This window comes from Thunnus thynnus, chromosome 19, assembly GCF_963924715.1.
Source record: "Thunnus thynnus chromosome 19, fThuThy2.1, whole genome shotgun sequence".
NCBI classification, from domain to species: domain Eukaryota; kingdom Metazoa; phylum Chordata; class Actinopteri; order Scombriformes; family Scombridae; genus Thunnus; species Thunnus thynnus.
In genome coordinates this window covers 18,551,562-18,575,778 of record NC_089535.1, presented here as the reverse complement: position 1 = coordinate 18,575,778, position 24,217 = coordinate 18,551,562, and the positions used below count along the sequence as shown (strand labels likewise).

The 24,217-nt window shown below is 38.0% G+C and overlaps 1 protein-coding gene across 2 annotated transcripts in view; it reads left to right on the top strand.

The window, feature by feature from the left end:
• si:dkey-112m2.1 (transmembrane protein 132C) overlaps positions 1-24,217 on the top strand; it is a 177,485-nt gene that overhangs the window by 119,365 nt on the left and 33,903 nt on the right. For both annotated transcript variants that reach the window (XM_067574594.1, XM_067574595.1), the window contains exon 5: positions 17,086-17,275. In XM_067574594.1, the coding sequence (XP_067430695.1) occupies positions 17,086-17,275 (190 nt within the window). The remainder of the gene's footprint in view (positions 1-17,085; positions 17,276-24,217) is intronic.

Here is a 24,217-nt window from a genome sequence, read left to right as displayed (position 1 = left end):
ACATTAACTTATTTTATTGTCACCATGTTATGTTTACAATGTGTACAAGTGAAAGTTCTCAGTAAAGATATTCCATTGTTAACCAAAGATTATTCAGCTGCTATCTGGCCCTAACCTTACTTTTTAGTCCTCTATGTTCACACAAAGAATGCAGGCAAGTTGAACAATGTAAAAAACAAGTAGTGTAGATCATGAGCCTAATAGTGCAACACAGCTTGAAGGGAAAAGGTTATAGAATAGCATTTTTTTTCAAATTCAATTAACTGGGGTTTTACAGCCAACCAGAACCTGAACATGGATCAACAAATGCATGCAGGGGTATTGGTCCCTATATTGCATGCTGTCTTCAATCACACCTAAGTTACCTGGGGCCTCAGGAGTGTGAACAACCCACTCTTTGCCATATGTGGAAGCTGTGTCGTACTCATGATCTCATTATGCATGTCTAAGTGGCCCTGAAACAGCATGTACATTTTAACCCAATTTGATTGATTGTTCTCATGATATGGTAATAATGGCCTGAGGCCTTGTACGGGGTGTAATCTTCTCCTTCTTTCATCACTTTCGCCATCCCATCTCAATGACAGGTTCCCTCACTTTCTCCACCCCTCGTATGAAACGCAACACAGTTATTATGTGGCTCCTCTTATATGGAAATCCTGTCATCCGAAAAATAGTAGAAATTTGTCATTCAGATATCCATTTGTTATCATGAGCAATGGTGTCATCCAACAGTGGATATGGTGATTATATTCCATACGTTAGCTGTGCATGTAATTTGAGGATTTGTTTATGTAAAATTAGCCTTCAGAGCTACAGTTCAGGCATGTAAATACATATACGAGAACTGATTTAAATAAAGAATGGTTTGTTCATTCAGCTGTGACATTTGACTACACCCCCATGAACTGTGAGCCCATGCAAATGTACATTGTTTGGGTTAGTGAATATGTGTCTATAAGGCAGCTTCACTCCATGCCGGAGAGTCGTTAGGAACCGGAGTAATTGACAGAACAATGATGAGTGAAGATTGAACGAGAAAGGAGCTCGATATTCAGTCCCCTTCGGTTCATGGGGAGAGGTCAGAGGGCCTTGTGCTGTTCTTTCTGATTGCACTGAGCTTAACTCACATGGCGAATGAACACATAAAATCAATGGCTAGACCAAGCAGGACCAGTGGGACCGCATTTACAACCCGAGTTAAATCAAAGGTCCCTTCAGCGCAATCTGATTTCAATTGGGAAACTCTCCATGCATCAGCGAGATGCATGGATGTTAATGACTTGCCTGCTGTGTGTGCACGCACATATGCACCTATTTATGTGTGTTTGATTAAGTGGGAAATTAAAGAGTAGACTACCATTAGTCTGGGCCTTGAAGAGCATGGCAGTTTCAGTTCTGTGTTGTAATCTGCTTAATTAGCACTGCTTCAAAACCGTGCGTTCTAGAAGGCAAAATTGAGATTTAGAGACTGTGAGTGTGTGTAGGAGAAGATGAAAAAATTAAGAATAAGAAAGAAATAAGATGCATTTATGTGTGAGAGAGTGTGTGTGTGTGTGTGTGTGTGTGTATGTTTGTGCATGTATTTTCCTGTGCGTCCTTGAATATATGAATGGTCTTTTGAAAGTACAATGTTATAGATGATGGATAGGGGAGACGAAGCAATTACCCTCCCAGGTGGTCTAATTTGTATGTTTGTGAACTGCTGTTTTCTTCAATTGGCTTATCACAGATACAGGTAGGACACAATTTGGTATGAAAAATATTTGAATATGAGTCATAATCCTTTTAAGTAGTCATCCATACATCTTATTTTCCCGTGTTTACCCGTAGGGCTACTAATGCATTGCTGAAATGCTCTCTTCTCACTGCATTCCTTATATTAAAAAAAGATCTTTGCCGCAGTCCAAAGCAGGCAACTACGTGATCGTTAGATGGATCTGCAATATTGACTGGATGTAATTTAATTTGCATGAGTGGCATATGAATCCTATGTGTTGCTGGGCGTTCTCATGCTTTATACAACCATAAAGGCTCCATAAAAAGGATACCGGCCCTTGAGTCTAATATGATCCAAAAAAAAAAAAAGTATTCTCTTATGTATTCTCTCAAACCTATCATCATTAATGAAAATCAAAATAGACATGATGCCACTAATGAATTATAATTAATTTAATCTCTGGGGAATGATTTATACCACATCCTCCTAGTTAGAGATACACTCTGGCTTCTCTCCTATCTAACCCTTTCCCTTAACAGCTCGAGACATGAATTAGATATTTACCATGGATTCTATCATATCCTTGACCTGCATGTTATCAGTGATCTAATATATCTGCCTGTGTGAAGCAAAACATCCTTGATTGAGCCCTCTGGGACTCCGAATCAGGCCTTGGCTTTGTGGCTAATCCAGGTAGTGAAGCCAGAGACGATGACGTATTAAATCCGCTGGAAACCAACAAGAGGTCAACCTCTTCGGTTATCTTTATCTTTTTGTCTGTCTGTGGTGTTCATGGGCCAAATTTATAAAATGTTCTTTGTTGTCAGGTAATGAGTTAAGCAGAAACTCACAATCTGATAGGGAAGGGATGCCCCGCTGTAATTGAGTTTGTCAAACCAGTCCAAACATTCCCCATGTGTTAAAATTTAATTAACAGAGATTTTTTTGTTTCTCTGAGTATATATTAAGGATTCAAGCATACGAGTAATTTAAAAGTAAAAGTAATATAAAGTCTCCTCTCCTCCTAAATCCTCAATCTGACTTATCAGCAACCAAAGCCAGCGCTGGTGGGTAGTTGCCCACAGACAAGTTGGATATTGGCCATGGAGCCTGGTGGTGTTTGATAAGGCATGCCTATTGGCCTTGGGACCCCAGGCTCAGACCCTCTGATCCACTTCATCTTCTAATAAATCATCCACTGAATCCTTGGCCCCTGTTAATGCTTTAGAGCTCTCTTTGAGGTGTACTTTATACTTGAGGGACTGCAAGAGCTTGTCAAGGGATTTTCAGCACGCAGGTATGCACCAACAGTTTTAACATTCTGTATACAGTGAGGTTAATGTTAGAACCCACAATAAATTGGAAGCAACAAACAAAAATTATTTGCAAAATTGGTAATGTTTATATAGTATAGTAGGTAAATGCCATTTGGCATAGATGTGTTCACCAGTTTGCAAATGATTATTAACAATAAAAGAAGACTGCAAAGTGTATTTCTTTTATGTGTAGGTGAGAAGTGAAGACAAATCACAAGAGCTACACCTTAGAAAGTTGTTTGCTCAACTGTTGTGTTTAACAGCAGATGGCAAGAAATGTAGGGGATGGCAAAATAAGGGCCAGTATGCCTCTCCCTCTCTCATCAAATCCCTCTCTCATCCAGTGGGTGAGGAGGAGAGGGTTGTGTTTATTTGACATATTAATGAATCAAGGGAGCAGAAGTGAGGTTCCAGGGTCAGTAAGAGGTCAGGGTTGGGTTCAGCATTCTTATTAACCCCATCCAGATATACCAATTTAATAAACTCAACCAGGGACCCGTTTGTTATGGTTTGTGTTGGGACGTGCACATGCATGCAGGTTTGTTGCCTGGTTTTACATATTATTTGTTCCTCCAAGTGTGTGAGAGAGACATAGAGAGGGAGATTTGTGGCCAGAAATCAATCAGGTGTCACTGATGAAACTGGATAGGGTCAAGGTAACATAATTTTGTAAAGTCTGCATGTGAAAGCATGTATAAATTGATATAAATATAAACAAGATTTCAACTTTGGTACATTTTAATAATACAGCAATCCGCACCAAGCTGCCAAATATGTGACCGACTATTAGTGATGTTTTTTTTTTTAAAGTTGTATTGAGTTTTGATTGATTGTTGGAAAAGACTGGATTTAACCATTTCATGATAAGCAATGGAGAAAGAAAAAAGAAAAAATGAAAAAAGGACAACACTGCAGAATCTTCCACCAAGGGAAATGAGCACTGCAGTTGTATTGATTTACTCTGTCGGAAACAATAAAGTAAAATGTGAGATAAAAAAGTCTAACAATGACCCAGTGACACACAATAGAGTGGTACGAGTACTGACACTGCCTAACCCGAACGAAAGAGAAATACAGACCTCATTAGAACATGAGTGGCAAAGAAGAGCTGAACAACCAGGAGAGGGCAGCTAATAAAATCTGAGGCACAGAGTACTTCAGCAAGGGCACAATAAACAATACACTTTGTAACATGAGCATGGCAAATAAAGCTATCCTGTAAAACATTTCAACAATATTTACATCCAGGTTTGTTCATATTGTTTTGTCATTTTGTTTTTTTGTTGTTTTTTTTTCACCAGTTTTCACAGAAAAATACCCAGATTTTAAAAACCTGTAGATCAGTTAAAATTATTAATTTGCCATAAAACCTCATAGTAAGCCAGTGCCACTCAATATTAATGAAAAGAAGAGTTCCTCTGAGCACAGCTCCCCTCACCCACTTAATTTACATGATAGCCAGAGGGCTTATTACATTAGCATGTAACTAGCAATGATTTATTAACACTCATCATTGTGCTGTCATATTGTGCAGTCTAGTGAAGTGAAACTTTGATTGTGAATGTTGGACATGTGTCCGTATCAAGCAGGAAGCTCCAATGCCGAAGTGGCTTAAACCGGCATTCTTTCTAATGGCCAGCAGGAGACAACTCCACTGGCGGCAAAAAGAAGTCCAATTATATGGAAGTCTATGAGAAAATGACCCTACTTCACACTTGATTTATTACCTCAGTGAACACTTTCATAATGAGTTTATGGTCGCAATCACTAGTTTCAAGTCTTCTTCAATATAGCATGATGTTCATTTTGTAAATTATGATCCCATTTAAAGTAAAATGATAAAGCAGGGTATGCTTTAGGGCGTTGACAACTTGCTACCATGGTGACAATGTTGGTTATATACCTAACCTAACGTAAGCCTAGATTAGAGTAGGAGTATAGGCATAGCTGTCCCTATTTTAGTGTGTTTTCAGTTCTTGAAAGTTAATTGTAACATTTCGGTCCCCTAAAAAGTCTTGCTCAATGTTTGGTTGCGCTAAAAGACCTTCTAAGGAGTCAGCTGTTCAGTGCTAACTAAGCTAGAAGCTAACACTATTGTTAGCATCAGCTCCAACCCTCTCGTCCAAATATGGTCACTTCTGGCTCCAAAAACCAAGATGGCGTCGGTCAAACTGTCGAACTCAAGGCTACAAAATGGGAGTCCACAAACCAGTGGGTGATGTCACAGTGGCTACCTCCATTTTTTTTTCAGTTTATGGTCCATACTACAGAAAATCATAAGTTGTGTTGGAACCTTGGTAGAGCTGAGATAATCAAACATGTACCAAAATCCCTGAATGTCAATAAATGCAAACAGATCTCCAAACATGCACAATTCTAAACAATAATTCTAAGCAGTAATTTTCAAAATTGTTGCCAACATTTCACTAAAACTCACAAATTGATGCCTGCAGCTATAGGCCACAAGAGAATGTGCATCTCATTGACTCTAACAATCAGCCTTGGTTGTTACAGGCTGCATTTGCGATATTCAACCTCCTCAATCAGTCACTTTTTTTTTTACCATTACAGCCCTAAGGCATCTGTTGGAAAATCCTGCATTGCTAATGCAGAATAAATGCAGAGTGGCAAGACCCACCACAGAAGCAAACAATGTTGTCTCAAAAGGTTTTCCAAAGTCAAAACTTATATTGACTGTCTAGACTGTCAAAATGGACTTGTAGGACTCCACAAAAATGTGTCAGTCAAACACTTCATACTTCAGCTTCCTTTTAAGATTTTTTTTGATAGCAGACAGTATAGAAGCAGACAGGAGAGGGGGAAGAAAAGAGGGTATGACATACTCTACAACACGAGTCCTCAGCTGTATGGGATTTAACCGGGGGCATTGTGATTATGTGATATGGGCCTTAAACATTCAGCTATGAGGACACCCCATCGTTGAAGTCATCTTGCTTTAAGTCGACATCCATTTTGTCTGAAATGCTTTAATTATTTCCATCTGGTAATAGGAATCTAAAGCTGTTCAATCTCTTATGCCATATCTGAAAGAGGCCGCACGCCAATGCTGCTTTGTCTTTCTAGAAGTCTCGCTTTTTTAGCCATTTAAATGCTGTGTGTAGATGTTTCAACCAATGTTCTTTCAAGAGCAGAAGAGGAAAGGCAAGTGAAATAGGGAAGGCTGAGGTTATTACATGGCAAATTTCCTCTGTTTCCACAATGTTAAGGCACATTGAGACATAGATTGACATAAAACAAGAAAGAGAGACATAAAAGGCGGAGGGGAATAAATGAAGCAAGGGGAGTGGTAAGCAAAAAGCAAAAGGAGAGATGAAAAGATGGAAGTATAAAAGAAAGCTCCAGTGTGTGAGATCAAATAGATACCTCTCAGGCAGCAGTACACAAAGCCTAAAATCATCCACATCATGAGATTTAACAGTAGCAGGCAGCAACTGAGAGGCAAATAATGGGAAGGACAACTTAATCTAATCCTTTGTCATCTATGTGTATATGTGTGAGTAACAAGGGAAAGAAGAAGTGTCATTCCTGGTGGAGAGTTTAAACTCCAAGGGGGAGATTAGCCAGTCACACTCAGTTGATCTTATTGTCCAGGATAAGAGGATGAGCACCATAGCCCTCTGGAGAATTTTACTAACACCCCTAAAGCTCGCAGAAATCAATAAGGGGATATAAGATGGTGTTTATACAGTGATTGATTGTGCTGTGTTGTATTCACTGTCTTAAGCATGGCTCGTAACCGCCAGCTGGTCCTTAAGAGCAGTTTAGTGGCCAATAATTCGAAGGTCTTGGTGGCACTGGATAACTCTCAAGTCGATGTTGTGTGGAAAAGGATGCAAAGAGTTTTTAAGAGGCTGCATTTATTTCTGTTTTCAGAGGTTAAAAATATTTTTCCCAGTACAAATTAGCTGGATTATTCTCTGTTTGCAATTTATAATAATTGTTTTTCCATATGTACGTATGTATACCTGAACAGTGCATCAGTTAGACCATGTGAGGGATGCAATTGTTATACCACTGAAACTATGAAGATTTTGTGAGCATCTGTGTCTCATACAAAATCTGTTAATGTACTGCTAATTTGTTTTGGCCTGTACATAGGTAATCATAGGTAATTATGTTCAATGGCAATTTTTTTTCCCAAATCAAGAAGTGTAATTGCACTGCAGATCTAAAGCGGAAGTTTGGAGTCGGAGTTTGATGGTTAAGTTTAAGACCTGACTGAATCACATTATAGTAATAGCTGTATTTTGACATTCAACATTTCACTAGAGTATGTTAAAGATGTGAAATACTAGAGAAGTAAAAGAAGCAAAATACATGAAAGTTGGTTCATGATTGTGGAGAACCTCTGCTAATTTGAGGCTTTTGTGCTCTCTGCTGTTTTCATTATGGACCAATCAGTGTGCTGAAATGTGGAGAAGAGCCTGAAACACTGGAAAATGCTCTGCTCACTCAGTCAGATGCAAAACAAAGGAAAATAGCACTCAGCTGCAAAACTTCATGGGCGTGTTTGCACCATCATATCATTAGTGTAATATTTTTTGTGAATCGGACCTTGAGATGGCGCAGATAGAGGTTGCAAATCATGTGCAATTCATGGTGCTATAGGCAGCCGCAATCCATTCTTTGTGAATTTGCACCTTGGAGTTTAGTGAAAGAAGTTACTGAAAGATTGTGGTTTTTGGTAAATATTTAAAAAGTCATTATGTACCATCCTGCATAGACTTTTCAATTATTGAGCCTAGATCACAGTCTTCGTCTCATATTAACCAAGTGCTTTGAGCTGCCTAAACAAACAACCATAACAAGACTTTCTACTGCCATGCTAGCAGCTCTGAGGCTATACTTACTCTAAATGCTAACATAAGAATGCTAACATGCTCACAGTCACAATGCTAACATATTGATGTTTAGCAGGCAATATTTACCATGTTGACCATCTTTGCTAATTAGCACTAAACACAGTTGAGGCTGATGGGAATTTTATTAGTTTTGTGGGTATCTGGTCATATGCCAAAGTACTGAGCAAATTGACATTTTGATGTGATGATAGCGATACAGGGAAGGTCAGGGGAACACCAAAGTCATTTGATCCTCTATCCTCTAGGGACATTGAATGTCTGCAGCAAATATCACAGCAATCCACCCAATAATTGACGATATTTCACTCTGAACCAAACATGTCATCGTCTCAGTGGCACTACAGGATAAATCAGGGGATCACCAAAGTCATCAAGCTTCATTCTCTGGGGACCACAAATATCAGTACCAATTTTTTTAAGATTCTTCAGTCTGGACCAGAGTGATGGACTGACTAATCAACTGACAAACAAAAGGACAGTGCTATCCACAGAGACACACTGCTTAGCATGGCTAAAAGCGTTGATCATGCCCAAGTTACCAGGAGCAGATAATGTAGGGTAAACATATTTAATATGTTGACAGTGAACATTTTGCAGATAAATTCAGAACTGATATGTTGAACTGACTAAACATTTGCAGATATATTCGACATAAATGTCTCCATTATGTTGATGGAAAAACAAAAACAGAGTGGCATATAAATGTAATTTTGAAGAGGCAGGATTGTTTGTGAAATTCATTAATTTTTAATGGGTAAGGTTTTTACCCTTTTGAGGTTCTCATTTTGATGAAACAGTTGAAACATTCCCTTGATATGTCTTTTTTTTCCAATCAGTTTACATACATTCTCAGGCACCCTGTTGGTATGTGATAAGAATGGCATTTCAGAAACAGTATGTTGAAGGAAAAAACAGATTTTTTTCTGAGCTGTTCTGACAGAGTGAATTTAAATAATATGACATCAACTTTTATCTGATGATGTTGGCAACATGGTGAAAACAAAAAAACCTAGTTACTTTTTTGTCATAGCCTTTCTGGTGATGATCTGACTCAAGCTCACTGTAGAATTTTTGCACCATGTTAATATCTCCAATTTCCCAAGAGATGTCTGTGTTTCCTTGGTCGCTCTTTAAGCTCTGATTGGCTTTTTCTACGATACGGTGCAGAGTGGTGACACTGCCTTTTGATTGGTTGATGCATGGAGCCACATCTGTTTCATGCAGGAAGCCCGAATCCTCTCATTTCACACACCGTTTGAGAGGAATATAGGAAAAAATATGGCACAGAGAAAGACAGAAAATAGACCAGCAGACTTTTGAGAAAAGGAAAGATGGGTTGAGAAAGGAGAGGAATGGTGAGAAGAGGAAGGGGAGAAGAGGAGAGGCAAGAAGGAGAGGAGAAGAGGGAAAAACAGAAGTCGGGGGAAGGAATGAACAAGAGAGACAGCAACAGAACACAACTGAGGGGGTTATTTCAGAAAATATCGAAGGCGAGACAGACCAAAAAGGCAATTTGGGAGAAGAACTGCAATATTTCTCCTTCGTTTTTCTTCACCCTATGCCCCCACCCCACCCTTTTTGCACTCTGCAGGCCTACTGTGAAAGCAAACTAATCTGTACTGACAGGGACAGGGCTGACGTACAGGGTTTGATAGATCCTGGGGGAAATCTCCAGCATACATAAATTGGTTATTCCATGTTTCATCTGCTTCTTGACATGGTTTCATTTTATGATCTCTTTCATTATCTGTCTGTCACATGTCAATGTTTATCGCTCCATAAACGCATCCATTCCACATAGATGAAACAGGCATTGCTGGATGGAAAGCCACCCTACCCCAGACAGAACAAGGTTAGGATTATAGTGCAAGTGTTTTATGGGCACCGTTCATTTATTGCCAACAACTGTGACGTGGCTCAGTGAGCTGTCTTTGGTGAATAATTTTGGCATTTCACGAGGAATAAATCATGAGTACTCACGCACATTTTGGAGCTACTCTAACATTTTATTTTATACTCTATGCAATATTTCCTATTCTTCAGCCTTTTCAAGCCCCACAGGGCTTCCAAATGGCTCTGGTGGCTGAATAACTCACCTGTAAAGACCTACCCCAAACTATCACGCTCTGTTGCACCTCAGGTCTGCAGTTCACAGGTGCAGTAGAGGAGGAGTGCCATGGCAGAGTTCTCCTAGTTTCAATAGTATCTCATTAGCATCATCGGAGAGAAGAGACAGATACTAGACCTGAGATACTGGAACTCATTAGAGAGGAGCGTGGACTCCCTTGGGATGTTCACACATACATACACACACACACACACACACACACATAAAATAAGGCTTCTGTTATACCAGAACTTAATTTATTAATCATAAAATTCTAATGACCCCCAACTACACCACGAACTCATTACACACACATTCACCTGCTTTAGCTTCTGTTGAACTGCGGCAGTCGGAGGTAGTCTCCGCTGTTAATGTGCAGTGTGACCTTTATAACTACACTGTAGCAGCCAATGGAGCTCCTGTTGACACCAGGTTTTATTCATTGGAGATATTATCCAAATTCCCCTTGAGGGCTTTGAACCAATTATAATCAAAACATATTTCTGTTTGGAGAGACATCAAGACTCCAAATACAGAAGACACTCTGGCGCACAGCTGGATAGTAAGTGAACTACAAATAATGAAAACAGCTGCAAAAGCAAATCATCTGTGTCATCGGATATGAGGACATAAATACACTCAGAAAGCAAGAAAGAACAGTAATTACATCCTACCCAAACATCTTCTCTGCAACAATGAGAAGTCCATTAAAGGAGTAGTTCAACATTTTGAGAAATATGCTTATTTGTGTTCTTGGCATTTGAGTGAGACAAGAAGATCGATACTACTGTCTGTGGTTTAACTATGGAGCTACAGCCGGGAGTCTATTAGTTAAGTTTAGCATTAAGACTGAAAACAGGGAGAAATAGGTCAAAGTTCAAAAATACACCTACCATCACCCCTGAAGTTCACTAACTAACCTGTGGTATCTTGTTTGTTTAATCTCTGCAGAAACAGAAAGGTAAAAATGACATGTTTCTTTCCTGGCACAGTGATTTCTTTTGTTGTCATGGTAAGGTTGCCAGGCAACCAGCGAAGAAATAGTGAAGTAGTTCTAACACACAATTCCCCATAAAACCATAACTTGGGGTTTCATTTCCCAAAATGTCAAATTATTCCATGTACAAGACTGGACATTGTATTCCCTCCATGACAAAAAGCTTATCAGGTCCATTTAACACCTACTATATCAGTTTAACTTTTCAAATTCAAACATGAATAAATGAGCAAACAGTAAAAATTCAATTTTCTGAGATTTCACCTTTTAGACCCTTTGACAAAGTTTTTGCACATCACAAAGTCTTAATGGCAGGTGCACAGGATGGAGAAAAATCCCAAAATTACCTGAAATTTCCTAGAATCTTCCCACTCACCCAATGCAGGTCTCCCAACTGAATCATGACTAAACATCGTGGTCACTCATTATCAATGTTTGGTTCTTTCTCAAGTTTTTAGACCCTCAAATAAATTTTCATGAAAGTTTTACACTTTCAGCTGTGAAAAAGAAGGTTTGGCTAACACAAAAAAACAGATGAAACCAGGAGGTGGATCTTTTTGTGAAGACAGATGGCCAGCAGAAGTTGCTCATCCTGCCCATCGTCACACCTACTTTAGTGAATTACTTCTGGTCTCGCATGTCAGGATTCAATTAAGACGAAGGCAACTGTGCTACTGCCCATATAATTTCTCCACCTGTTTTTTTTTTCTTCTCACCAACAGGTTTGCATCAACAACTCAAATTGCTACAGGAAATAAAGTAATGCCGAAACAATTAGGCTATTAATTGTTAAACAGAAAATTAAACCATTATTAAGTCACATTAACTTCACAGACGCTTGCTTTTCTGTGGTTTAAATCATTGTAGATAAAATATATGTGGAATTGTTGACTGTTTTACTGATGAAACAAGCCATCTGACAACGTCACCAAGGGCTCACTGTGATGGGCTTTGTTCACCATTTTATGGTCAAAACATGTAATCAAAAGATAAAAAAAAATCTAACTACAAGTAATGATAAGTGTTTGCTTCAGAAGTAAAACCATCTTGCTGTAAAGTCATATCTGTCTTTTTCATTCAGAAACAACCATACAAATCTAGAGGAAAATATCCAGACTGCCAACATCAGGCCTTACAGTAGATAAAACAGGCTACAGCGAAGATTCCAGCTGCTGATAGATAAACAGCAACAATGTGTAAGTTATATAAAATATTTTTTCAGTCAGTGTGAGTTTACCAGGAATTCTGGGTATCCGTCTCAACACATCCTACTTGGTATGCACTGTCATGCAGATGTCCTCCTCTCTTGTTCACCTGACCCAGTCAACATACACACAGGGGGGCCATCTTCTGGCCCCTGTAACGTGCAAAAAAAAAATCCACTTTTAATTGAATAGACTTGTTTGAGGTATTAATCTTACAAACACGCCTCCCTCTGTCTCTCTTACTATTGCGCGACTCGCTGTCGATTCACTGTGTGGAAATAGATTCAGGTCTTTGATGTATCATTGTTGTCAGTGCTAACCAAATCACTGCTGCGCATGAAAGGAACCCCCTCGGGTCTCCAAAAGAGACAGCATACTTTTTTTTTCACTACCTTTCTCAGAGCCAGATATCCACCGAGGTGTTAAGAGTGAAAAGAGAAAAACATGGCTGCATGTTTAACAGGGCTTTTGTGTTCTTCAGCTCCACTTTTATTTTCCTGTTTTTGAACAAAAGGAACTCCATTCTTGTCTTTTTTCTTCTTTTTTTTTTGCTGTTATGCTGTTTCTTCCCTGCTCAGAGCACCTTTGTTACTACAAGGGTGTGTTTGAAATGTATCTTAAAGAATTGAAAGTGTGAGCGTATTTTCCTCTGAGTGGATTGCTTTACCTTGTTCTGTTTGTACTTTCACACCCAACAATACAACTGACAAATGGAGATACCTCAAAAGCCTCCTCAAAATGACATGACCGTTTTTCCACCTCATTTCACCACAACAAACCTGCTATGATACCAGGGCATTGTCACTGTTTGCTTTTGAAGAGGCAGTCATTTCTGTGATGCCAGCAGACATTTCACTTTTATTGTAGCCCTTCTAACCCCGTTTCCGCTCAGTATTTTGTCTCTGTCTCTGTGTCCACCCTCTTGCTCTGATCCCTGTCCACGTATAAGGGCAGGAGAAGTGATAGTTGCCAGTGAGTGTATTGAATTGTATGGTAAATGCTGGGAAAGGGCACACGGTGCGGTTATGTTTCTAATGAGACATGGAGGAAGCAGGCTGACCTCTCCAACCGGTGGGCTGCAGACATTCATCATCCCAAACACACGCTGGTTGAAAGGGTGATTGAGAGAGTCAGAGAGACAGAGACAGAGAGAGAGAGAGAGAGAGAGAGAGAGAGAGAGACAGACAGACAGAGAGAGCACTGCCCTCTATTGGGAGCAGCATGACACTGCAGGTGAGCAAGAGGATTTAGTTAAAAGGGAGGGAGAGATGGAGAGAGAAAGACCAAAGACAGGAAAAAGACACAATAATAAAGACAAAAGAGAAAAAGACAAATTGAACTGGGTGAGTTGTATTGTGGTGTTCGGCATTCGAGCCCTGATTGTTTGCAGCAGGACTGTCTGTTGCAGATAATTGATTTGGCTGTAATTGTACACCATAAGCGTAAACCACATAATCACTGCAGTCGCTACCCCTGAGCCCAGCATGTTGTCAGGCAGTAGACGATATCCCACTGCGGCTCCATAGTGCTCTGAATTTCTGTCTGAGAAAGAAATTTAAAAAGGAAAAGAGAGTGATGGATGGACTTGAGCTCCAGAGAGTGAATAATGGCTACAGTCCATGGCCATACACATAAAAGTAGGGATTTTCAACAAATCTGTTAGTACAGTAGAGATGACCATATAGAACCACAATCAATGGGTCTGTGTGGGATGTTTGCTCTCAGCAGTTCCTCTGTTTTTCTTTTGATGTTTAACTTTGATTGAAAGGAAATGGATTTCAAAGAGCAGAACCGAACCTAAGAATTCACGCAAGGCACCACATGAGGTGGTGAACAAAAGCATGAATAAAAAAGTGCAACGTAAGTGTTTGTAATGAGAGTGTGGGAGTAATGTCTTGATTGTATACTGAAAAAAACTGCCTAATTATTCCTTCCTACTGAAGATGTAAATCTTTTTTTAAAAATGGGTCATAAAGTCTTTTAACTTTTTTTAAGTGAATTTCTAAAACAGCTGAGCATTCTAGTTTTTAGCAAACATTACTCAAACAGGAGTACATATTGCATTTGTTGAGAACTATTTTCAGCCGTGGATTAATACACATTTAGAGCTGTATTGTGTATTTACGGTAACAGGATGGTGTATGTGGTGTCATATACATATATGCATATATAATTTCACCAGCTTTATCCTTTAGTGTAAAGTGAAAAATGCACCAGTGTCAAAAAAAAAAATCTTTCTTTTCATCTGTATTTTTTAGTGGGAAAGAAGTGTATGTATGTGTTTTTGGTAAAAGAAGGAAGGTAGTCAAAGGAAAATTTTCAACAGTGTGAGCAAAATCATGAAAAAACTACCACCAACTGTGCTCTACTACACCTCAGTACACCTGTATACTATAATTCCTCTGTGTTCAAACAGATTTGTTTCTCCACGCTGCTCGCTGTGTGGCCACATTCACACCAATATTCACCTACGATTGCCCCCGAGCCAAAGCTTCTCTCTCCGTGGCATTTGGAAACATATTTAGTATAATTCTGAACATTACCCATTGAAACAGAAAAGCTTTTTCAGCCTGACCCAGAATTGCTATTCAAGCTGTTTTCATCCACACTTGATTTTCAGCCTCTAAAACTGTTCTCCCTTACACTTTTCTACCAGAGTGGATCCTTAAATCTGTACTTTGAAGTGAAGCTAGCGTCTGAAGTGTGAAAACAGAAGGGGGAGTCGGGGGGGAGTTTTTAAATGCAGGCTTGGCCAAAATATGTTCAAGAAAAACCTTGGATCTTACTCCCCTCGCCACCAACACCCCCTCCTCATGCTCAATTTGGGTTCTCTCCAGCTTTGTTTTAATTGTGTGACAACCAAACAACAAGCATACAGCTCAGGACAGAAATATAAAGAGAATGGTTTAAAAAAAAAAAAAAACTTTATACTTAAGTCTAAGTTTTCTCCATTTTAGTTAAAATACATACATCTAAAGTATTTCTTCTTTGATTATTTTCTTAAAAGTATGTTTGAAATGCTTTTAACTCATGTTTCCACTGCCATCTAAAGAAGTACACAATGTAAATGCTTACCTCTGTGTACCACTTCCAGATTTCCAAGTGCGAATTGTATTTTTCAAGACAGCATGTACCATACTATATATCTGTGTGTGGTTGTTGGAAAAGGTGCTACATCAAGTTTTCACTGCGATAAAGAACACCTGAGGGAAAGACAACAGCCTGATCAAACCAAGTGCCTCAGCAAATCAAATACATCTGGAGGATTTTTTTTTTTTTTTTTGCGTTCATTGTTTTTCTGCTTTGTTTGCATCTCCATCAGCTGAGAGAAAAATTATTTGCTTGGCCCTGGCAATCTCTGCAAGAGAAGCTCCATATTGCAAGAGGAAAAATAAATTGCTTTTTTTTATTTATTTATTTATTTTGCCAACATCATGCTTCTGTATGGATGTGAGAATGAATTTCAATAGTGCTGCGATTAGTTTGATATCAGATCAGGAGAGAAAATAGGCATATCCTTACATGTTGCATAAGGAATGATTGTGTTGTTCACATTGTGATTTAGAAATATTTTTTTCTCACAATTGCCAGCAACGTGAATATTGAATGCCGGAAACCATACTCTGCTAATCACAAATGTGTGTTAATGTTTTCTTTACACCTGACTAAAATGTGCAATTAATTTCTCAGTCCCTGTTTTTCAGCCCTGTTTTCTTAACAGCAAATACTCCTGTCAGTGTCTGGTAACAACAATTCCTCTAAATTAAACAACACAATACGTCGTTAGTCCATACCCTCCAGACACACACTCAATAGTTTTCTGATCTGACGTAACTATTGAGAGAACAGTGCCTTCCAAAATCACTGCTGGAAAGATAAATCTGTTTTTATGATCTGACAATGTTGTTGTTTAAGTTTGTTCTAACCAAAACATCCAGGTTAGGTTTAGAGAAATATGGTTTGGGTTCAAATGACTTCTTCTTTAAGGTCAGGGAATGATCGCAGCCATGGTTAAAAGAAAGCAATGTTGACTTTTGGTAGGAAATGTACAGCAGTCTCCTATATAAATACTTTGTCAAGGCTAGGGAACTTTTGTCATCATGGTTACAATAGCAATTGTATTGTTAAAGTTAGTGAACAATTGTGGTTAAAAGAGGTGGTTAAGTTAATAGGAAGCAGGAAATGAACAGCTGTTTGCTGTATTAAAGTCCAACTTTTTGTTGTGCCATCCATCCATAAACTCTGACATCCTCCCTCTGCGAACTTTGTGGCTCCATAACAACGTTACACTACTTCCTGCTTTGCTCCTGACAGAAAACAGTCATAATTCCACTAGAGGGCTCTGTCACTTGAACGCAACCTCCTGTTATTTATGGGCATTTGCTGAAACAACTGATGCTCCTGTTTTTCTTAGGTCTTAGGAGAGTCTGAAAGATAAAGACCAATTTCTCTTCTGTTTTCCTTTGATCTCATTCTCTCCACATTCTTTAATGCAATTCTTTTTTTCCCTCATCCTGTCAACCTTCTCTGTTCCTTTTTTCCACTCAATATCTCATGTTTCCCCTCTTCATTCATAATCTCAATGTTTTCATCTTAACCTTTTTTTTGTCCTTTCCTGTTGCATTCTCTTTAAGCCATGGTCTTATTTTTGCTCCTTACACCATCTGTGTCCCTGCTCTTTTCTTTACCTTGTCGATTCCTAGCTTATTTTTATCTAGTTATCCTTTTACGTTTGCCTTTCCAATTGCTATCTATCTTTCTTTGCCCAACACCCCCCACCCCAAATTGTCTGCCTTCCCCTGTTTTATCTAAATCCACCACCCCTGACACACATCTTCTATATGTTTCCCCATCCAGGGTGGAGGCGGCAGGCTACCAGCGCATCCTGCAGGTTGACCTGGAGGTGAACGGGCTGATGGTGACTCTGGGAGGAAGGGAGGTGACGTGGCAGGTGGAGTATCCGCTCACACGCACCCTGACCAGTGAGGTGCAGACCCTCATCCGCCTGGCACCGCAGGACCTGGGTGGCATCGTGCCATTAGCCATGGTGAGGATGTGGGTGGTTGAGCTGTGGAAGTTGGAAGCTTGTGTGCAGACATTTGTGTTTCTGTAAGTGTTGCAATGGCTTTTTGTGGTACTGAGGGAATGGCATTATGATCACTGAGAATACCTGATTCAGATTGACCGGAGGGTATGTGTTAGATGTCATTTGTTTCTCTGCACTTCACAATTCAGTTGCCTCAAACATCACATTTTTCTTCTGTGATGATGACACACCACTCAGTCAGAGCAGATAGTCAGTACGCTCAGAGTTAACATAAGTGGGACCCTGGCCAGACTCCGGTCCTGGGTCAGGTCTCGGTTACTAGAAACCAAATGGAACCATGAAAGCCTCTAACAAAAACCCAGCTAGCCACCATTATTTGGTGTTCTTCAGTCTTTTGGCTCCAATTTAGAACATTTCAAATGTAATTACTTTCACACACCCTTATTCAAAGAAGGGTGTGAAGGCAAAAAAACCAAGCAGGAAGTAGATAGCTGCAGTACATGTCTGGAAGAACATCACCAGGGAAGATGTCATGTGTCTCTTTTTTTTTTTTTTTTTTTTTTTCTTACCAAATATTAAAAACGAAGACTTTATTTAATCATAGGTTAACATATCAAATTACTGTCTGACCTAAAATTGGGGCCACAATCATATTTTGACAGAATGAGCTTAACAGTAAATAGAACTTAAAACACCCACATATTATCATATATTTCCGAGGATATTAGTTTTTGTTACTAGGCAACGGTTTCTTTTACTTGGACTGTAAGATCTGTAACATTTGTCTAAAGAGTAACATAGATAGTGAACAAACACAATGCTTCTATTTAAAGAACATTCTATTTGAAGAATATGAAAAGACAATTAACATACTGTATGTTTGATATTGGGCATGCAAGCTGGATAATCTACTCAGTGACTAAAAACGGATTTCATTTTGACTAAGAACCATCCTGTGATCTGCGCCGAGGGCTTCTTAGCTTCTGCATTATGCTTTATTTTTACATAACTGCAAGGCTCTTTGTGGATGGTCCGTCATTGTGAGCTTTTGACTTCTTCATGGTATGGTAACACACCTGCTATATAGCCGGGTCTTGCTTCTGGCTGTGACAAATACATTGGAGAATTAAGACTCTATTAATGGTGTTAGAAGAAAATATGATTTATTACTATTAATAATTACTACTATCCATTGGTCCTTTTGAAAATTTCTTGCCCAAGTATTTTCAACACAAAGCTTGCACTTTTTAATTGTCAGTAATCTGGTTAATGCAGCATTCTTCAGTTTGCTGACTGAGAAGTTAATTGAATTTGGATTTAGACAGTCCAAAAATGGATGATTTGGCAAGTAGCTTCGGATTGCTAATTGTGTCATGATAATGACTATGTAAACATGATAAATTGTTATATAATTGTTTTTTTCCAAGATGAAAGAAAAAGTGTTCAGTATGCTGCAAAGAGATAAGAATAGTTTTAATTTTCCTTGCTGATAATGGCCACGTAAAAATCAAATGCCTTCGAGGGCTTTAACTTTTATTATGGCAGTTTGGTGAGAGAGCTGTGACTCATTTATGGTTTCCGGCCAGTAGAGTAGCCTGGAGACATGACTTCATTTCTGAAATTTTAATATCTTTTTAAAATTAAACAGCTCTCTTTGTGAGTGTTGAAATGTCACTTTTATTTACTAAACAGACAAACTAAGTGTTGAGACAACAGATAGTGGACAACAGGTGCACGTGTAAAATCATGCAAAAGAATGTGTTGAATTACAAATGTAGCTTTTCAAAACATTGCATTTCTAATAAACTTGGTGTTGGCAGTGTGCAAGTATAGTAAGCATATATAGTAACAGTTTCTATTTAATAAATAGAGAAAAGAGGACAACATCAATAAAGTAGCATAAGACAAAATACTGCGCAGTAACAATACTGACAGTGAAAAATGGATGGATAAAACCATCTAGATTAAGTCTATAAAATGTCTTGCAGCCAGAAGATTGTCACACAAGTGAGAGAGCACAAGGATGCCAACACTTTGAAGCTACACATGGCAGCACATTTTCCCACTCCCCCTGCTGTGAACAGATTCTTCTTCTTCTTACTATTATAATAATATAATAATATCTTTATTTATATAGCACTTAGCGATGAAGAATTTTTATTGTACACCAACTAGTTAATTTAATTACTTACAGTATGTACAAGGCTAAAGTACCTTAAAATAGTACATTGTGACAATTAAGCTAACACCTAGCAGCTGTTTGTACAAGCTTTTGGCAGCATTGTAATATAATTGCAATATATTAAAATGTCCATCTGTCTGACGGACTGTAGCTAAGTACCAAAAGCAGAAGGTTGCTATGGTTGGAGATAAATAAATACATAGAATATAAAGTAAATAACTTCATATTCAAGTTATCTGGTCTGTAGATGACATTTCATTATAATACATATCAACAGCAGTGAGGTGATTGAGTTTATAAATATGACATTATACTGTATGCCTCATCATATTGTCTTAGGTTTTAATGCAGAGAAAGTTAAAAGGAGCAGCTTTAAATTTACATAAACCAGAGAATCTGGTTTATCTGGAATAAAATTGTTTTATTCTATCAATTTTCTGCTTTGTTAAGTCCAGTAAGCTGCAGGCTTGTGTGGCTTCATGGCGGGATACTTGCTGCTGGCTTCTGTGTTGTAGCCGCTGGCGCTGAATAACTTGAGTCAGACAGGCCTTTGTGGAAGTCCTGAGAGGCAAATGAAAAAAAAAAAATTCTAGTGATCCATTTTCTAAGTCTGATCTAAATTGTTTTCTCTCCTGTGTTTATGATTTAAGAACAGGTGAAACAAAGGTTTTGCCAGGATAATCTTTCTCATTTCCTTTTTTTTTCATCTCTGAAACAGGTGGAAATAAAAGTTTTGTCGGGTGAAAAAAAAAAAGTTTTGTCAGGATCGTTTTTCTAAGTTCCTTTTTTTTCATTTGTGGCAGGTGAACTATATTATTATTATGATTATGATTGCTATTATTATCATCATCGTGGTTGTTTTTATTTTTTATTTCTTTATTTATTTACTTTGCAAGGATCTTTTTTTTTTTTAAGTGTTTGTTGTTGTAATACTCGTTCCAGCCACAAGAGGCTGAAGTGCACCACCACCCCATGTTCTAAATATGACTAAAAGCATGTTTTCGTCCAAGTGAGTTTTGATTTCTCCATGCACTCAAGGTGCATGTGTTGTGTGTTAGTAAGTTATGTAACATTACTGTCATGTCTTTCTTTTGGCTAGAAATGTATTTTAATTGGCACTAATCTAATCTGGATATCAATAGAATCAATCTATTTCAAATAACCAATCTGCCTCCTTGAAGAGATTGCATATTCTACTCAGGGTATCCTGATTCAGTCATCAGTCCGTTGTTGTAAAGTTGTAAAGGATATTAGCTAGTTAGTCCAGAAACAAGTAATGAAAGTAGTTTGCAACATTTTAGTTAATTTTAGTGGTTCAAAAACATCCACAAACACAATTTATTCATCATCTGCTAGCACTGATGAGCAAACGTTAATCTCTCATAGCAACCGATCACACTTGTACTATGAATTTGTTTACTGAAACTTTCATGTATTATGATACTAACTTGATATCTCTTTCAATAAACAGAAGGCCACACCCCCTCAGCATACTGAGAGTTGGCTGTGCTCAGAGAGGGTGCACTAAAACATTTATACCAAATTAAATGATAATGAAGCTAAAAAATGACACTCCTGACATTAACATTCCACAAACTTTTTTTTCTGACATCATTATACTAAGTCTTTAAGGACTCTACATTTGAATATTATTTACAGTTTAACAGTCTTTAAAGAAGCATATTTTCAGTGTTTGGTCTGAAAGCATCCAATAGCATCTTTACTGGTAGCATATGACAACCTTATTCTGGGTGAATCAGTTGTTAAAAAGCGTAATTTACAAAACAATTGGCCTTCTGGCAAACAGTTGTGGCAAGCCTCTGGTGTTACAGCATGCAAATTAGTTTTGTAGCAAAGTTCTGGCAGCATTCTGGAAAACAGTTGTAGTGATATTTGATTAAAAAAAAAAAAGTATGGTACCTGTGGTTTCTATTGTTTGCTGCCAGTTTGGAACAAAGTTCTGTTTGTGGCAATTTGTTTTTGCATTTCTCTGGCAAATACTTGTGGCAACATTCAGGTTAACAGAAACATAACATGCTTAATATTACAAGCACTTGCACTTCAACATCTAAAGTTTAGATTTTAAACATATATAATTGTGTATAGTCTAATAAAAACAACAGACAAAATATGTATTATTATACATGTTTATTAATTGAACATACACAAGATTTTCAGTGTATCATTCAGCAAAATTTTATAATATTTAAATTCAGCAACATTCATTTTTAATAAAACAAAATGTGATATACAATTCATCAAAAAAAGGTAAGAAACAAAACATTTAAGGGAAGTGGGAACACTGCAACATACAAATTGGTGATGATATGTGCTGCAAATGAAAAAAATACAGTTTTCTAGTGATAAATACCCTCATATGACAGATTATTTGACCATGAGAATTAGGTTGAGCAACAGACATTTAAGATAAAAATGAACTAAAAATGAACTTGTACACTGAAAACATTCCTGTGTTAAGTCATGGGGTGTTAGGATTATGAAGCACCAACCACCTACAGTGTTTTCAAAATCACAGGCACTCTTGCTTAGGGTGAAGTGAAAAGGCCTGAAAGATGAATCAAGTAATGGACAATGGTTTTTGCTAAAATAATTGGTAAAGTGGTATTACAAAGCATACTTGCTTGATATATTACTTGCCATGGGTGCCATCCATTCTGGAGCAGTAAATAGATAATGTATTTGGGATATCTGAATCTTCTCCAAAATCAACTTTGAGGATGCATGGTGACCACAGACCTTGTGGCAGAAACCACTGGGTTATGCGTGCATAAAAGCCGAACTGAGTGGAAACATTTTTTCTAGCAAAGAAATGTCATAGTAACAAAATTTACTTAGATACTGATGATAGGGGTCTTTTAAGTATTTGGCTTACTGCCTGGCTGGCATTACCAATATGGAACCGACTTGTCATTTAACAGACTTCGGTTTAATTATGTAATATCTTGTCTACAAGAGATTGCATGCAGTGAAATTAATCAGGCTTTGTAAATGTCTGTTTATGTCCTCCAAAAATATAGGTACAAACCTGACAAAATACTTAAAAGCTGTAAACTTGTCATGTCTTCACCTGATCAGGTTCAGGTACTTGGCCAACAATGGAACTTTCAGGTGTGCTTGGACCATTGAGATGTGCACATTGTATTTTTCCTATTTTTCCTTTTATGAAGAGAAAGAATGATTCATTTGAATGAAATGACTCTACACCAATCAGCAATAACCTTATATCGTGTATCATGGCAAACAAAGGGAAGGGTCTAAAAGTAAAAAGACAAAAGGGAAGGGGAAAATCCACTACTGAAAGTGAAATGTATAATTATAATGTATTGAGAGAGTGAGCTGAAATTGAGTCTTTTTAATGCACTGCACGTTGTACGATCATTACTGTGTTTTGCATAAAAGTATTCATGAGGTAAGATTAACAACACATTCTTATTTTCTCTCTGAACACTTTCATCTGCCAACAAAATCAAATTAAGCTCACTGCTCCAATATGCTTGGATAGCTTGGGTTATACTTTATAACACCTTACCTACGCACAGCTGATCAGTTTTGAATTTCTCCCCAACCGTGTGTAGATGTCATTCTGTGAAACAAGACAGTATCATTCAGCGTCATAGTTGTTCAAGTTTATTTAAGTATTTTATTCATTGAATAAATAAACAAAGCTTATTAACCTTACATGGCCTCCTCCTTCATGCCATATCGGTGAAGGAGGAGGCTATGTAAGGTTAAGGATGAAGGAAGATGGACCCAGAAGTCGAATGCTGGACTTCCCTCTGGAATATTAAACAAACGAAAATGAGCTGACTGGCCTCATGGGTGAATTAGATTGATCTAAGTCACTGGTTATCTAGGACCCCCTAGGGGTCCTAGAGGGGGTCCCCATAAAAATGAGGGGTAGTTTAATTTTACTAATATTCTATTCACTAGAAGTTAGCACAATGTATAACAATGACTATTCTGATCAGAGGTTTCACTCTCTCCATTATCTCCCTACCTACAGTATAGACAGTTTTCTACTAAATTATATCTAACAACTATCTTCTTAGATAGGGGTTCCTGGAACATGAATTTTATCAAATGGGGGTTCACGGTTTGTTACATATCAATTTGGGAGTCCTTGACATGAAAGGTTTGAGAACCAATTGTCTAAGTACCAATGGTTTAACTGTCAACTGAAGGAATGACTAAGAATAAGCATCACACTATAATTGCAATATTCAATAAACATTATCCAATTCTACATCATAAATGTGAATAATAACATATTCATTTTAAATTGCCAAAATCAGCTATATTAAATGTACAAAATTATCCTCAAGCAAGCCTCCAGATGTCCCACTCATAAGGGTTTTTTTTAATCCTTATTGGTAAAACATCCCACTTATAAGGGGTGAAATGTCCTCGTCATCACAACTAACTTTACAGTAAGCTAACAATAACTATGCAGTCGACTTAACCTAGGTTGTAGCTGTTGGTAAGCCATTATGATTGCTTTTAGTCCTATTTAGAACATGAGGTAGTGGTGCACTTCAGCCTCTTGTGACCAAAATGAGTATTATAACAACAAACACTTCGTAAAGTGCCAAAATTCCAAAACTTTGTTTTTTCACCTTTTTTCACAGGTGAAAAAATGTGACTTAGACAGATTATTCTGGCATAACCTTTTTTTTAAACTGTTCTTAAGTCATAAACACAGGAGGGAAAACAATTTTGATCAGACTTAGAAAATGGATCAC